This window comes from Microcaecilia unicolor, chromosome 2 (genome assembly GCF_901765095.1).
Source record: "Microcaecilia unicolor chromosome 2, aMicUni1.1, whole genome shotgun sequence".
In the NCBI taxonomy this organism is placed as follows: domain Eukaryota; kingdom Metazoa; phylum Chordata; class Amphibia; order Gymnophiona; family Siphonopidae; genus Microcaecilia; species Microcaecilia unicolor.
The window spans coordinates 484,880,442-484,896,923 of record NC_044032.1 but is presented as its reverse complement, the minus strand read 5'-3'; the positions used below and the strand labels follow the sequence as shown (position 1 = coordinate 484,896,923).

At 51.8% G+C, this 16,482-nt stretch overlaps 1 protein-coding gene across 1 annotated transcript in view; it reads right to left on the bottom strand.

Moving 5' to 3' along the window:
* Positions 1-16,482, bottom strand: part of TACC3 (transforming acidic coiled-coil containing protein 3) — a 237,909-nt gene that overhangs the window by 142,595 nt on the left and 78,832 nt on the right. The window contains exons 6-7 of the mRNA XM_030192179.1: positions 12,730-12,805; positions 9,471-9,490 (exon numbers count right to left, since the gene is read on the bottom strand). Of these exons, the coding sequence (XP_030048039.1) occupies positions 9,471-9,490; positions 12,730-12,805 (96 nt within the window). The remainder of the gene's footprint in view (positions 1-9,470; positions 9,491-12,729; positions 12,806-16,482) is intronic.

Genomic DNA, 16,482 nt, shown 5'->3' with positions numbered 1-16,482 from the left:
CCTCCACCGAGAGCCCGATCAAGTCCGCATTCCAGGACGTCTGGGCCAATCCGGGGCCCCCAGGATTATCCGTCCCGGATGCTTTGCCACTCGGTCTAGCACCCTGCCCAACATGGCCAGGGCGGGAACACAGAGAAGCTCCTATGTCGGCCACTGTTGGAGAAGAGCATCTACTCCCAGAGATCGAGGGGTCCCGTCCTCTGCTGAAAAAAGCGCGGGCACTTGGCCGATGACGCCATCAGATCTAGGCTCGGGCTGGCCCCAGCGCTTCGTGATGTCCAAGAATGCCTGAGCCGATAGCTGCCACTCTCCGGGATCCAAGGTATGGCGACTGAGAAAGTCCGCCTTGACATTCATGACTCCCGCAATATGAGCCGCCGACAGCTGTTCCAGGTTCGCTTCCGCCCACTGGCATAGATTCATGGCCTCCTTAGCTAGAGGGGCGCTCTTGGTACCTCCCTGGCGATTGACATAGGCCACAGCCGTGGCATTGTCCGACAGGACCGTACTGGCTTCAACTCCAGTACCGGGAGAAACTCCAAAGCGCCAACCGAATGGCTCTGAGTTCCAGGAGGTTGATAGACCACTTTGCCTCTGCAGGAGACCAGAGCCCCTGCGCTGTCCTTCCCAAGCAGTGGGCTCCCCAGCCCGTCAAAGAGGCGTCAGTCCTGACGACAACCCACTCCGGGGTCAAAAGAGGTATTCCTGCGGACAACTTGTCTGTCCTCAGCCACCAGCTCAGCGCCTTGCGCACCGCTGGGTCCAAGGGAAGGCGCACAGCATAATCCTCCGACACCGGAGTCCAGCGCTGCAGCAGAGAGTGTTGTAGTGGTCTCATATGAGCCCTGGCCCAGGGCACTACTTCCATCGTGGCCGTCATGGAGCCCAACAGCTGCACATAGTCCCAAGCCCGAAGAGGAGAGGCTACTAGGAACTGGTCCACCTGAGCCTGAAGCTTGACAATCGATTGTCTGGCAGGAACACTCTGCCCACTTGGGTGTCGAAACGAACTCCCAGATACTCCAGGGACTTAGTCGGGCGCAGCTGGCTTTTCTCCCAGTTGATGATCCACCCCAGGGAGCTCAAAAGAGCAATCACCCGGTCTACAGCTTTGCCGCACTCTGCATAAGAGGGGGCTCGGATCAACCAGTCGTCCAGATAAGGATGGACTTGTACTCCTTCCTTTCGTAGGAAGGCCGCGATGACCACCATTACTTTGGAGAAGGTCTGTGGAGCAGTAGCCAACCCGAACGGAGGGCTCTGAACTAAAAGTGTCGGCCCAGGACTGCAAAACGCAGAAAGCGTTGATGAGGAGGCCAGATGGGAATTGCAAGTAAGCTTCCTTGATGTCAAGGATGCCAGGAACTCCCCTGCCTTCACTGCCGCTATAACAGAGCGGAGAGTCTCCATTCGGAAGTGCCGAACTTTCAAGGCCTGATTGACCCCTTTGAGGGTCAAGGATAGGCCGTACAGACCCTCCTTTCTTTGGTACCCACAAAGTAAATGGAGTAACGTCCCTTGCCAAGCTGATCTTCTGGCACCGGAACGACCGCACCCAGGCGGATCAGATTGTCCAAGGTCTGCTGCACTGCCACAGCTTTGACCGGAGACTTGCAGGGAGAGTGCACAAACCCTTCTCTTAAGGGTCGGCAAAACTCTAGCTTGTAGCCGTCTCTGATGACTTCCAGCACCCAAGCGTCTGAAGTTACCCTGGCCCACTCGCCCAGAAACGAGGACAGGCGTCCTCCAATCTGCTCTGGGCCATGGACCAGGGCCCCGTCATTGGGTACGAGACCCTGGGGGAGGACGGGAGGACCACCTCCGGGACGGCGGTCTCTGCGTAAGGAATGCTGCTTGGGGGAGAAGTTCCTCTTGAAGGAAGAGGGGGCAGAGGAGCCCGACTTGCCCGGGCGATACCGACGGGCTTCCTGAAACCGTCCTTTGGAGGAACCTGGGTGGGCACCACTGGCCCGAGCCCTGACCTCTGGTAACCTCTTGCCCTTAGACGTGCTGAGATCGGTCACAATTTTGTCTAGCTCGATCCCAAAGAGCAGCTTGCTTTTAAAAGGCAACTTAGCCAGGCGAGACTTAGAGGCGTGGTCAGCAGACCAATGCTTCAGCCAAAGCCAACGCCGTGCAGAGACTGTCTGAGCCATACCTTTAGCCGAGGCTCTCAAGACATCATACAGCAAGTCTGTCAAATAGGCCAAGCCCGATTCCAGGGCCGGCCAATCAGCCCTCAAGGAAGGATCAGAGGGGGAAGCCCGCTGCACAATCGTCAGGCACGCCCTGGCCACATAGGAGCCGCAAACTGAGGCCTGCAAACAAAGCAGCCGCCTCGAAGGACGACCTTAAAGCCGCCTCCAATCTTCTGTCTTGGGCATCCTTTAGGGCCGTGCCACCTTCCACCGGCAACGCCGTTTTCTTAGTCACCGCAGTAATTAAAGAATCCATGGTAGGCCAAAGAAAGGCCTCCCGTTCACCTTCAGGCAGAGGATAGAGGCGGGACATAGCCCTAGCCACTTTCAGGCTCGCTTCTGGGACATCCCATTGAGCCGAAATCAAGGTGTGCATGGCCTCATGCACGTGGAAGGTTCTAGGCGGGCGCTTCGTTCCCAGCAGGGGCTGAGGGAGAGACGTCCGGAGAGGAAATCTTCAAAATGCTCATGGCCTGCACTAACAGGTTCGGCAAATCCTCTGAGCGAAAGATTCGCGCTGCAGAGGGGTCATCCGCTCCATCCGTCTCCTCCAAGGAATCCCCAAAGGACCGTTGGGAGAACTCAGATACGCTGCCCTCATCTACATCCGAGGAGACAGAGTCCTCTAGGGCCTGGAAATCCACCCGAAGGCATTTGCTTCCGGAGGCCTCAACCCCTTTAATCGGACAAGGGAGCAGGGGCAGCGTTTTGCCTAAGGAAAGCCTGATGCAGCAGCAAAATAAACTCAGGGGAGAAACCCCCCAGACTGTGCACTTCTGCAGCCTGGGCCACGGCCCTAGACGCACCCTCAACCGGCGCTCGCAAGAGCAGGGGAGCAACATGCTGCGCATCCAAAATGGCGTCCGGCGCAAAACTCCGAGAAGGAGCCGCGCGGGAAAACGGCGCTTAACTTTGGTCGCTTTCTTGCCGTCGCCCAAATCAAGGGCGACCATAGCATTAACGTCTCCCACCTCGAGGGCGGCCCAAGAAGAAGCCGTCCGAGCAGAGTGGCCAGCCAAAATGGGGGGGGGGGGGGGGGGGGGAGCAGCGGGGGATGGGCATTTATGGCGGGAAAAACAGCCGCACCGGAGGAAGAACCGGGACACTGACCAGCCTCCAAACTGACGCCCAAAAAAGGCGATTCAGGCTTTGAAACCCCGCATCCCCGCTAGAAGCGCACACGCGGTCTGGGGAACGAATCTTCGCGCCCTCGCCCTCCGACGCCATAGGCCACGTGGAGACCGATCGGGGAACCCCCTGCCCGCTACAAAAGGTAAAAATTACCTGCTTCTCGCTCCAAGCTGTAACTAACTGGTGTCCCAGTGAGCAGCTGCAATAGACGCTGATATAAACGTTGAAATAAACGCCCTTAAAGGACGTCCAAAAATTTATTTTTTTTTTTTTTTTAACGGAGCCAACGGGAGGGGGGAGAAAAGGAGGGACCTGGCACCACCAGGTTTGCACTTGCTCAAGAAGAGCCCTCAACCCCAGGTACTCAACAAAACCTAAAGATTAGGCTTGGAGACCTAGCCAGAGCTGCTGCTATGTGTGACCACCACCTGCTGAGATAGAGAACATACTGGGGAGTTTCCGGCAGCACATGACCACATATAGGGAGGCAAAAGGATTGCTCTCTATCTCCACCTGCTGGTAGATGGACACAACCCACCAGTCTATGGATTGATCAGCATGATGATATGGAATTAGCCCTTCTACGCTTTTCTTTATGCCAATTATCAGGGAAAATAGCCTCAGCGGGCAGTCCCAGGCCAGAATCCACCGGGGGGACAATAGAAGGGGCCTCAGACGACCCTTGAGGGAAAGCTCTTTTCAGCATGTATGCTTTATGCAATAGTAACAAATCAGGGGAGAAAAACTCGCCCTGGGCACCCAGATCCCGTCCGGGGCTAGCCGCTCCCTGAATAGCCTCAATTCGAGGTCCCCTCCTGGGCTCAGGGTCTCCATCTCTACGAAGGCTGCGCCATGTGGAGAATTGAAAATGGCGTCCGCTGCCAGCTCTGAGCGGGAAGAATCATCGCTCGCCATGCTCGGGCCGGCTCTTACACCTGTAACAGCACGATTTACAGAGCCCCGCTGCTGATTTGCGCTTGCCACACCGGGAACAGCGTTTTACATTCTCTGCAGCCATCGCCGAAAACGGCAGGAAAATTCAAAATGGCGGTTTCGTGCCAAAAACGCCCCGATCGCGGGCCCACCCAGGAGGAGTTAGAAAACACTCTTACCTCACCGGACCGAGTATCACAGCTCCGGTCCCATAGAAGAATCAAAGGAAAACCTCTGTTCCATTTTTTTTTTTTTTTTTTTTAACGCTGTGAGGAAAGCAGAGGTAATAAGAACTCCGGAGGCTCAGATGAGTGGGAAAGGCAGGGAAAGGCGAACCAATGTGCCTGCATCCACTGAGTGGGAAAGGACAGGGAAAAGCAAGCTAATATGTCCACACCCACGGGGGCATGAGTAAGGCAGGGAAAGGGCTAACCTATGTGCCTTCAAAGTGAAGCTGCTATAGCCTCTAACACCCCGGCTAACAACTGGCAAGCCAGGAACCAGCCCCAGGCAGATTTTTGATGGAGCTCGAAGAAGCTGCAGCCACCCTGCTTGGGGAGATAGAGAATACTGAAGAGGCAGTGGAGCTGGCTGGCCATGAGGCACTGTGAAAAGTTGAGTGCTCTCTATCTCCCCCTGCTGGTTGATGGACACAACCCATACGTAATGGCTTCATCTGCTTCATGACAAGGAATGTCCTGCTACAATAAAACCTAAGAGAATCAAGACTACTACTAATCATTTCTATAGTGCTACTAGATGTACACAGCACTGTACACATTATATGCAGGTACCTTCTCTGTCCCTAGAGAGCTCAAAATCTAAATTTATATACCCCATCATGGGGAGCAGCAGAAGGCATTGGTAGAGCTGGAGAAAAAGCAGAGATCTGGCTGTCAACATAAAAGAATGCTCAAGTGGAAGCAGTGACCCCGAAAGGTATGTCCAATTGGTTTGTAGCCCCAGAACTCCCAAAACCAAAGACGAGAAAGCAGAGGAAAAAGAACCTTTAGCTTGCCCACTGGAAAATTATGAGATTTGGAGGACGCAAGACCTGTAACAAACCAGTCTAATTCTGCACCAAACCAAGTTCAGCATTAAAAGGCAGGTGGCTAAATGTGACATAGCAGCCACACCAGCTGCCCAATGCTTAGGCCAGAACTATCATCCTGCTGGAAGTGCAGGCCAGAACCATCGTCCTGCTGGAAGTGCCAAGAAAGTCAGAGCACTGTGCAGAAGAACCCGCTGACATGACGGTACAGCAGAGCTCACTAGTGCATCTGCAAGTCCAAGCAATAAGGCATAGCAGAAGCTGGCTGCTGGAACTACTGGAGTGGGACCTAACCCAAACACTGGATCCTTAGGTGAACTCTGATTTTGGTGCTTCATGCTGCAACGAAAAATCCAGATTACAACATGGCAGCAGCTCTTAAATTCACCAGCCATCCACAGAAGCCCAGGACACCCAACAGACAGATACTGGTGCCACTGGTACAGTGATGGTCAAAGCTTACATTCAAGAGACACAGCCAATGCTGCAGTCAACCCTAGAGAGCAGAACTGTGGAAAGCAACACTGCTAACTTTGATCAGTGCACTGAAGAAAGCTGCCCTAGCCATGCAACGAATTGCCAAGTAAGACAAAGAAAAAGAGTGAGGTAACAAATACCTCATGTAAAATCAGTCCAAGTCCCAAAGCAGCAAACTAGTCGAGAACCTGAGATCTTCAAGTTGAAAGCCAGCTACCTTTCAGAGAAACTTAGCTGCACCTTTAGTAAACTGCAGCAGAGAACACAGAAGATACATTCTTCCATAGACACCATGGAGACAAGGAGAGACTGGAACATAGAGCCCCAGCTGTAGAAAAGCCTCAAAAAGGAAAACTGGGTCCGGAAGCATGGAGCCAACAGCAGTCTGGTGGCCTCCAGCCAAGCTGCGGAAAAAGGAATACTGGTACAGCCATCAGAAAAGTGGAGACATCACTTCAGCTGCAGAACTGCCTCCACTACTAGGGTCTGAAGCTCCCTGACCCTATGAGCTGAAGTAACAGCCACCAAGAAAATGACCTTCCAGGTCAAGTACTTCAGATGGCAGAAATTCAGTGGCTCAAAAGGAGCTTTCATCAGCTGGGTGAGAATGACGTTGAGATCCCATGACACTGGTGGAGGTCTGACAGCGGGCTTTGACAAAGTAAACCTCTCATGAAGCAAACTAAAGACTGTCCAGAGATAGGCAAAGGCTGTCCAGAGATAGGCTTACCCTCTACATGCCGATGATAAGCACTAACTGCACTAAGGTGAACCCTTACAGAGTTGGTCTTGAAACCAGACTCTGATAACTGTAGAAAGTATTCAAGCAGGGTCTGTGTTGGAGAACAGAGAGGATCTAGGGCCTTGCTGTCACACCAGATGGCAAACCTCCATTTGAAAGAGTAACACCTCTTTGTGGAATCTTTCCTGGAAGCAAGCAAGACTCGGGAGATATCCTCTGAAAGACCCAATGAGGCGAATTCTAAGTTCTCAACATTCAGGCCGTGAGAGCCAGAGACTGGAGGTTGGGATGTAGAAGTGACCCCTCGTTCTGAGTGATGAGGATTGGAAAACACTCCAATCTCCTCGATTCCTTGGAGGACAACTCCAGAAGAAGAGGGAACCAAATCTGATGCGGCCAATAGGGTGCAATCGGGATCATGGTTCCACAGTCTTGCTTGAGCTTCAGCAAAGTCTTTCCTACTAGAGGTATGGGAGGATACGCATACAGAAGGCCTGTTCCCAATATAGGAGAAAGGCATCTGATGCTAGTCTGTCATGGGCCTGAAGCCTGGAACAGAACTGAGGGACCATGTGATTGATTTCAGTGGCAAAAATATCCACCGAGGGGGTGCCCTACACTAGGAAAATCTTGCGGGTGCCTATATTCAGCAACCACTCGTGAGGTTGCATTATTCTGCTCAACCTGTCAGCCAAGGCTGTTGTTTACACCTGCCAGATAAGTGGCCTAGAGTGCCCTGACGGCGTGCCCAAAGCCACATCTTCCTGACACTGAGGGCAAGATCCGGTGCCCCCCTGCTTGTTGGTTTAGTACATCGCAACCTGATTGTCTGTTTGAATCAAGGTAAGTTGGTTGGACAGCCTCTCTCTGAAAGCCTTCAGAGCGTTCCAGATTGCGCCAAGGTAGACAGTTGCCTCACCGAGTTCTGCAAGTGAATGCTCGTGAAGAGCTGGTAAGATTGGATACGGGCAGCGAGCATAGCGGCCTGATACGTCTTCCTCCCAAAAGTATCCAAGGTCCTAGCTTCTTGGCCTGGGGGCACCGAGGCATAGTCTCTAGTACTCTTGGCTCTCTCGAGGGCGGAGTCCACCACCATGGCGTTGTGGGGTAACAGACCTCATCAACTCAGGTTCACCGTGGATTTGATACTGGGAATCCATCTTCTTAGGGATCACAGGAGCAGACAGAGGGAACGACCAGTTTCAAAAAAGGACTTCCTGGAGTACCTTATGCAAGGGAGCTGTCACTGCCTCCTTAAGTGGAGAGATGTAGCCCAGGACCTCAAGCATATCAGCTCTGGGATCATCCTCCACTTCCATTGGGAATGGAATGGCCTCAGTCATTTCCCGCACAAACAATAAAAAAAAGAAAGGCTTTCAGGAGAAAACAGTCTCCTTTCAGGTGGCGGGGAAGGTTCAGAGGGAATCTCAAAAAGTACCTGGGATCTTCCTCTTCTCCCACGAGCGCTCCTCCTCAGTATTAGAAAGTACTTCCCTAAGGGAGCTCAGAGACTGAACCTGCCTCGACGCAAAGGATCGACGTCTTCAATGGCAATGTCGAGAAGCAGACACCCGAATGGACTGCGGTGAAGCTTCCTCCACTGACGTCGATGGGGAATCAACACCGGAGGCGCAAGCGGCACCGAGGATGGGGACCTCACCGCAGATGAAGGGCCGGAAGGCGCAAGAACCCCCGATGCCAAACCAGACTGATGCAGCAGTCCTTCCAGAAACTCTGGAAGTAGGGCCCAGATGCGATCGCCGAGAGCCGCCACCGAAGAAGGCTGGGGAGCCAGTGGAGCAGTCGGTGGCAGAATTGGCTGAGGCTCAGAAGCAGGACTGCTGAGAGGCTGACACATCAGCACCTCCTGTATGGGAGCAGTCCTCGGGTGCCGAATCCTTCAATGCCCTGGAGCTCCCGGTACCGTGTGTTGAGGGAGAATGGTGACTGTGCTTCTTAGCCTTCACTCAATGTTTGTCATCGAGGCTCCTCGGTGCCGACGAAGACAACGTCGAATCCTCACGTCGCCTTGGGTTTGGGTCCGATAATGGTCGGTCCCAAGGAGCCTGCACAGCAGGAGGCCTCAAGATAGGTGGAGACCCACTTGATGCCTCACTGTTCTCGGCGTGTCTTGACCTCTCAGCAGCCATGTATACCTCTGCTCCTGACATCAAAGTGGAACACCTCGGTACCGATGCCAAAGGACCGGACCGAGCCCCAAAACGTTTCTCGCGCTGGGCTTCGAGATGGTTGGGTCCTTTTCTTCATACGAAGAAACAGGGCACAATGAGCTGGGCTATGGTTGGGCCTAAAGCACTGAATACACCAAGAATGGGTATCTGTACCTGAGATGATCCGGTTGCACCGAGTACGTTTGAAGCCACTGGGTGTCTTCGATGACATGGAAGGAAAAGCAGTGCCAGCGAAAAAATAAAAAAGGACTCAATTGTGCCTAAGTAAAAAGGGCAAAAAAAAAAAAAAAAAAGGTAGAAACCTGACCGCGCGGCCTAAAACTGGCTACGTCAAAAAATAAAGGGAACCAACCAGGGGACAAAAAGGAACTAAGAAATAAAGGACACACTTTTTTTTTTTTTTTTTTAATACAATTAAAATGGGGGGGGGGGTGGGGGGAAACAAAAAAAAAAAAACCCACACGACAAAGTCGATTTAGCGGGGGGGAAAAAAAAAAAGAAGGCTCTTTTCCCGGGCACGTCAAGGAGCACAGAAATAAATCTGCTGCACCTCGTCGAGGAAAAAAGAAAACAGAGGTACAAGCTCACGCTGCGGGCAGGAAGTCAGTCCGCACACAAGCACCAGAAGGCTCTGGCAAAGTTTTTTACTATTTGCTATGGCAAATGCTGGTTCCCAGAAAGATGCAGACATCGACCTCCACTTGTGAGGATAATACAGCCTGCTTGTCCTCGGAGAAACACCATACCTCTGCCTGTGTTCTACAGCCTAGGGGAACACACAAAAAGGGTGTATAGGCAATGAAAGAGGGGGATGGCTGGCAACCTACTCCCCTCCAGCAAGGTGCCATGGGTGTCGCGTTCTCGAGGACCTTGGCATTCTGTCAAGCTTCTTCCCCGGCAGCACTGGGTTCATGAGTCCTTGGACCACTACCGTGGTGCGGCAGTGGCAGGCAAGGAGGCATATTTTCAAAGCACTTAGCCTTCCAAAGTTCCATAGGTTTCTATGGAACTTTGGAAGGCTAAGTGCTTTGAAAATATGCCTCAGAGTCACCTTCAAGGTAGAGACAAGGCAAGACTGGACTGGAACCCTGGACTGGAGTTCTGCACAGGAATACACAGGACTGGAACGCACCGGATGGGTGCGCACTGGAGTGAAGCCCGCTGACTGGAACACACTGGAGTGGGGCCCACTGGACTGGAACACACCGGACTGGAACCCACGGGACCGGAACCTGCTCGACAGGAACACACTGGACCTAGGCTTCACCTATGCTTAGCCACCGTTCCCCGAGGGTTGAGTCCTCAGGTTCTGCCGGCCGGCAGGGCTTACAGGAAAACCGGAACTGGAACTAGCAGGCAGGAACAACAGGAGTCAGGATACAGAAGTGCCCCCAGGCACCTAGGCGAAAGCAAGGCAAACAGGCAGGGAATGTCCGGGTTCCGGCAATAGTCAGGTCTGACCGCAGGCAGAGAATATCCGGGTCCAGGCAGTAGGCAGAGAGTAGTCAGATTCAGGCAATGGTCAGGTCAAGGAGCAAGACTATGGCTGGAGCTCCAGTAACAAGGAGTACTAGCAACAGACAGGACTAGGGCTGAAGCTCCAGAAGCAAAAGAAAACACACACGGGAAAACCAGAAAGCTAAACACAAGAAGACTAGTAAAGCTGTACATGCTAACAGGAAAGCTATGCCCAAGCTAACCAGTCACAAGCTAGAAACTCACACTAAGCAAAACACAGGAGAACTAGGAAAGCTGTACACAAGCTAACAAGCAAAGCTGTGCCCAAGCTAACTAGTCAAGCTAGAACTCACACTGAACTGGACAATGTAGCAGTGCACAGAGCACTCTAACATACCAGGGACCTTAGACGATGCAAAGGCAAAGGCTGCAGTCTCTAAGTGCTTAATAAAGCCCTTCAACACCAGAGGCGCAGCTGCAGCAATCTCTAAGTAACTACGGAGGCTGTTCAGGCACAAACCACAGAGAAGGCAGAAAGCACAGTGAAACACAGAGAGGCTTCCCACACCCAGGTGTAGTGTAGTGAAGCAATTAGAGTCATGTTGGAAGCAGCCAGCACACACAGTGAGAGAGAGCTAACCCAGGCAACACCCACAGGTGCAGTATAGTGAAGCAATTAGTGTCATGCTGCTGGATGCAGCCAGCACAGAGAGCCAGAGCTAGCTCAGAAAGGACAGACAGAAGAAACAGGAGCCAGCTAGGAAGCTGACCCCCAGGAATAAGGTAAGTCTGAGGGTGGTCACGGCCACAGACGTGACAGTGGGGCCAAGCAAACACCTCACCCAGCGACTGCTAAAAAGCGTGATTGGGGGCAGCAGAGCTATGCTCTTCACTACCAAGACTAGTTCAGGACCAGGAGCCTGGGAGCAGCTGTGTAGAGCTGAGGCCACAGATAAAGAGAACCAACCTGAAGTACTTATCTGCTAGAGCAGGGGACCTCAAGTTCAGTCCAAGGTCCACAACTCAGCCTGGTTTTCAGGATTTCCACAATGAATATGTACGAGATCTATTTGCATTCACTGCTTCCATTAGATGAAAATGGATGTCATACATATTCATTATGGAAATCATGAAAACCAGGCTGGGTTGCAGACCTTGAGGACGACTCCTTTGCTAAAGGTAGAGATAATACTGGAGTTTTCCACTGAGCACCAGCAGGTTGAACCTGTGAGTTCACTGGAAGAGATTAATTTCTCTCTACCTCCATCTGCTAATAGAAAGGGAGAACAACCCATTTGCTCAGGATGATAGTGCCCCAGATGAAAGGATGCCCGGCTTCCCAATTTTTTTTCTTATGTACTACAGGAGCATTAAGGCTTGGTGGGGGGGGGGGGGGGGGGGGGACAACATGCATCAGAGACCAAGTCCCTGCTGGCAAGTTTCCCACAGGGACCTGGGCAGGCACATCACACCAGGTCTGCAGGTACCGACTTGGGACAATGACTAGACCACTGCTGCCTCTAGCATGGTAAGAATCATTTTCTGAATTCTTGGAGCAGCACTAGACTACTCCCTGAGTATTCGGGCCAGTATCACACTGCTGCACTAATCCAACCCACACCATCTGCTGGAGGTGAGAAATACTCAATAGTTCTAAGCTGAATCAGTTCTTATACCAGTGATGACACTGAAGATTTCACTCTCTCCCTCCATCAGCTGTTAGGTGATAAGGGGTCAGTTTGGACTGGTTTAGCAGAGACAATAACACATTTTGAGACCTGCCATCAGGCTTAGAAAACTTGTTACTATATTCTTAGCAATATAGGACTGCTGCTGATACTGCTAAAGTACAGGACATAATTAGTACTATTATGGATATATAACTAAGCCTCTGAAAGAATCTGCCAAAATAAATGTAGCTTAACACTACTGCAAAACAGAAAAAGCAGGCAAATTTTACTGTTCATAAACAGATAACTCAAGTTATGGAACAAGGCAGGGGCGGACAAAGTGGTCTGGATCCCCAAGCACTGAGAGTGGTCTGGGCCCCCCACCGGGCCGCTGTCCAACACCCCCCTACCACCGCCCTACCTGAAGGGCCCTGGTGGTCTCTGAGGGCCTGCCAGCCGGCACCGCCGTGTTTTCAAAATGGCGGCCAAGACTTCCACAGGGAAGAATGGCAGTGCCCGGCAGGGGGAAAAGTGGTAGCCCAACAGGCAGGAAAGAACATGTACCCCCTGCCCCGCAGAGGCCATTAGATCACCAACGGTGCACCTTTAAAGGTAGGACCAGGGAGGGCTGTAGCGTGTGGCGGGCATCTGGGCAGAGTCTCTGGGTCTCCGGGCACTGCCCAGTTGCTCGAATGGTCAGTCCACTCCTGGAAAAAGGACACTTAAGAAAACAGTAACATACGTATCCCAGTAAAGGAAGTTGCATCAGGAAGCTTCCTGCAAACAAAGGAAGTTTTCTAAAGGCCTCTAGCCTCCAGGACAGACATGTATTCCTGTTTCACCCAAACATGCTATGGGCTTCAGGAGATGAACATACCATATTTGGTTCTTTTGCAACTTGTCCTTCTGATATAGCCACATATGTACCTTTAACTGCACTCCCTCGGATCCCCCTATAGACAAAATACACAAGCAAAAATATGATTCAGTGGAGAAAATGTAACTTTTGTTTTTTTAATTAAATCAGTTTTGAACACGACTGACTGGATTTTAGGAGTAGCCAGTGGTTCAAGCAGGTGGCTAAGAACCAGGAAGCTAGGGTTTAAACTGGAGAGCTGCACAAGAACGGGATAGCGGGAATCCGGCAAGGATGGGCCCAGGTCCTGCGGGATTCCTGCAAAATCGTATGGCAACAGAGCTTTCCTTTCCCTCCCTTAAGCCGCAGGGTGCCCTACCCACACATACCTCAAGTCACCCTGGTGGTCTAGTGGCTTGCTTTGGGGCAGGAAAGATCCCCACTCTTTCCTGCATGCTGTTGCTGATCCTCTCAATGCTGCTGCTTGTTTAAAATGGCTGCCGAGACTTCAAGCGGCAGCCTCACGAGACTTCAGCGGTAGCGGGCAAGAAAGAGTGGGGATCTTTCCTGCCTCGAAGAAGCCACTAGATCACTAGTGTGCCTTGAGGTATGTGCAGGGAGGGCACCCAGGGCTGCAAGCAAGGGAGGTGGACACAGTCAAGTAAGTGGGTGGAGAGAGGAGGGCTGTAAAAAATGGTGGGAGTGTGGGTCCAAGGAGGAGGGAGAAAAAAAATGATTTAACGGGCAAGGAGGTTAAGACTGAGAACAGGAAATGGTATGAGGCTATCTAGCTCATTATATGGGTAGAAACCAGTAGGCGGAGATTGCTACCCCAGTGGCTCATCCAAAACAATAGCAAACGCTACTGAAAAAAATAGTAAAAGATTATTAGAAATAAAGGGACTGCCTGTGCGTGGGTTCATCTGTAAAAAGTCAAAAGCTGTTCCAGTTGGATAGGCAGTGCCTTAAAAGGTGAAGGACAATTTTTTGACAGCTTTTTAATTTGAAAGCTTCCCATATGTAGATATAAAAATATCATAAAATGAAAAATGAATCACTAAAACAGATTCAGAATTATTATAGCTGGTAGAAATAAAACTAGTAAGGGAAAATTAGGTTCTTACCTTGGTAATTTTCTTTCCTTTAGTCACAGCAGATGAATCCATTAACTGATGGGTTGTATCCGCCTACCAGCAGGTGAAGATAGAGAACACTGAAAAACCATAGTGCCTCTTGGACGGCTAGCCCCCAACTGCCTTCAGTATTTGAGATTTCCAAAGCAGAGTGAACCATAAAGGTATAGTAACAAACTTTCCTCACAGCGAACAAACGCCCCAGAACAGGAGCAACAAAGGAGGGACGATCTCAACCTCCTGTAGTAGAATATCATGTAGAAATTCTGATAACTGTTTTCCAACTTTTCCCAATGAGATGTATATCTGAATGAAAGACCTGAACAAAAAACAAAGTCAGACAGGGAGGGATCATGGATTCATCTGCTGTGACTAAAGGAAAGAAAATTACCAAGGTAAGAACCTAATTTTCCCTTCCTTGTCATCAGCAGCAGATGAATCCATTAACTGATGGGATGTACAAAAGCAATCCCTACGTAGGGTGGGAATAGGCCACACCCCGAGCCAATACTTGAGCTCCAAAACCAGCGTCCTGCTTCGCTGCAACATCCAGCCTGTAATGCCGGGCAAAAGAGAGCTAAGAAGCCCAAGTAGCCGCACTAAAGATCTCTTGAAGAGAGAGTGCACCCGTTTCACCCGAGGAAGTGATGGCTCTCGTGGAATGCGCCTTAAACGCTTCAGGCAGAGACCGACCTGAAAGCAGATATGCAGAAAAAATGACTTCCTTGAGCCAACAGACTATAGTGGCTTTAGACGCTGGACCTCCACGCCGAGGACCTGACAACAAAACAAAAAGGTGATCAGAAGTCCTGAAGTGATTTGACATCTGTAGATATTGCAGCAGTGCCCTGCGGACATCCAAAAGATGCAACTGCCAAAAGGAGTCCGGGAACTCTTCCCTAGAAAAGGAAGGAAGAAAAATGGGCTGGTTCAGGTGAAATGCTGAAACCACCTTAGGCAGGAAGGAAGGCACTGTACGTACCGTTACTCCAGACTCCGAGAATTGCAGAAAAGGGTCCCGACAGGACAGCGCCTGCAGCTCAGACAGGCGTCTAGCCGATGTGATGGCCACCAAAAAGACTGTCTTAAGAGTCACATCCTTCGCCGAAGCTCGCCAAAGAGGCTAGAAGGGCGAACACTGAAGAGCCTTCAACACTAGCCCCAGGTTCCAGGCCAGACAGGGCAACCAGACAGGAGGACGGAGCCTAAGCACCCCTCTGAGAAATCTGGCAATGTCCGGATAAGCAGCAAGGGACCAGCCAGCGACCTTCCCTCGATAGCATAATGCTGCCACTTGCACCCGCAGGGAATTGTAAGCCAGGCCTTTTTGTAAGCCCTCCTGCAAAAACTCCAGCACAGTTGAGACTGTAGCTCGCGTGGGTGTGATCGCCTTTGAAACACCCCACGCCTCAAATTTGCGCCAGATCCGAACATAAGCTGCAGAGGTGGACCGCTTGCGGGCCTGCAAGAGAGTGGAGATGACCTTATTAGAGTAGTCCTTGTCTCTCAATTGCGCCCTCTCAATAGCCAGGCCGTAAGACCAAATCAGCAGGGATCCTCCATAGCCACCGGACCCTGAACCAACAGGTTCGGCACCAGGGGCAAATGCACCGGCGTGTCCACCAACATCCGGCAGAGATCCACATACCACGGACACCTTGGCCAATCTGGAGCTATGAGAATCACCAGACCTCGGTGCTGTCGAATCCGCAGTAGGACTTGTCCTATCAAGGGCCAAGGAGGGAACACATACAGGAGGCCCGAGGGCCAGGGTTCAGCTAGAGTATCCAACCCCGCTGAGTGAGGATCTCTCCTTCTGCTGAAAAAGCGTTTGCACTTGACGCCATTAGATCCATTCCGGGTGTCCCCCATTTGGCACAAATCTGAAGAAAGACTTCTTCTGCCAGTTCCCATTCCGACGGGTCGATTTGATGCCTGCTGAGAAAGTCGGCTTGCACGTTGCTCTGACCTGCAATGTGAGCTGCTGACAGAAGCTGCAGCTCGGCCCAGTGGCAAATCTGAATGGCCTCCGTGGCCAGGGCCCTGCACTGAGTGCTGCCCTGATGATTTATGTATGCCACCGCTGTCGTGTTGTCTGACAGAACCAGGACAGCAAGCCCCTTCAGAGTCTTTTGAAAGGCCAGAAGAGCCTGGAATATCGCTCTCAGTTCCAAGCGATTGATGGACCACCCCACTTCCACGGGTGTCCACAGACCCTGAGCATAGCTTCCTTGGCAATGCGCTCCCCAGCCTAGGAGGCTGGCATCTGTTATCACCAGGCACCAGGAAGGAAGCGCCAGGGGCATTCCTTGGCGCAGCATCCTGTCGGAGAGCCACCACTCCAAACTGAGCCGGGCCGCAGGGAACAACGTTAGTCTGCGTTGATATTCCTGGGACATCGGAGACCATTGTTGAAGCAGGGCAATCTGCAGAGGCCTCATATGCGCTCTTGCCCAAGGAACAACCTCCAAGGTGACCGTCATCGACCCCAACAGCTGAACAAAGTCCCAAGCTCGCGGGAGAGGCATCCGCAGGAGCAGACGGACCTGTTTCTGAAGCTTGCATCGCCTTTGGTTGGGGAGGAAGACAAACCCCGAGGCCGTGTCGAACCGGACCCCCAAATACTCAAGAGACTGAGAGG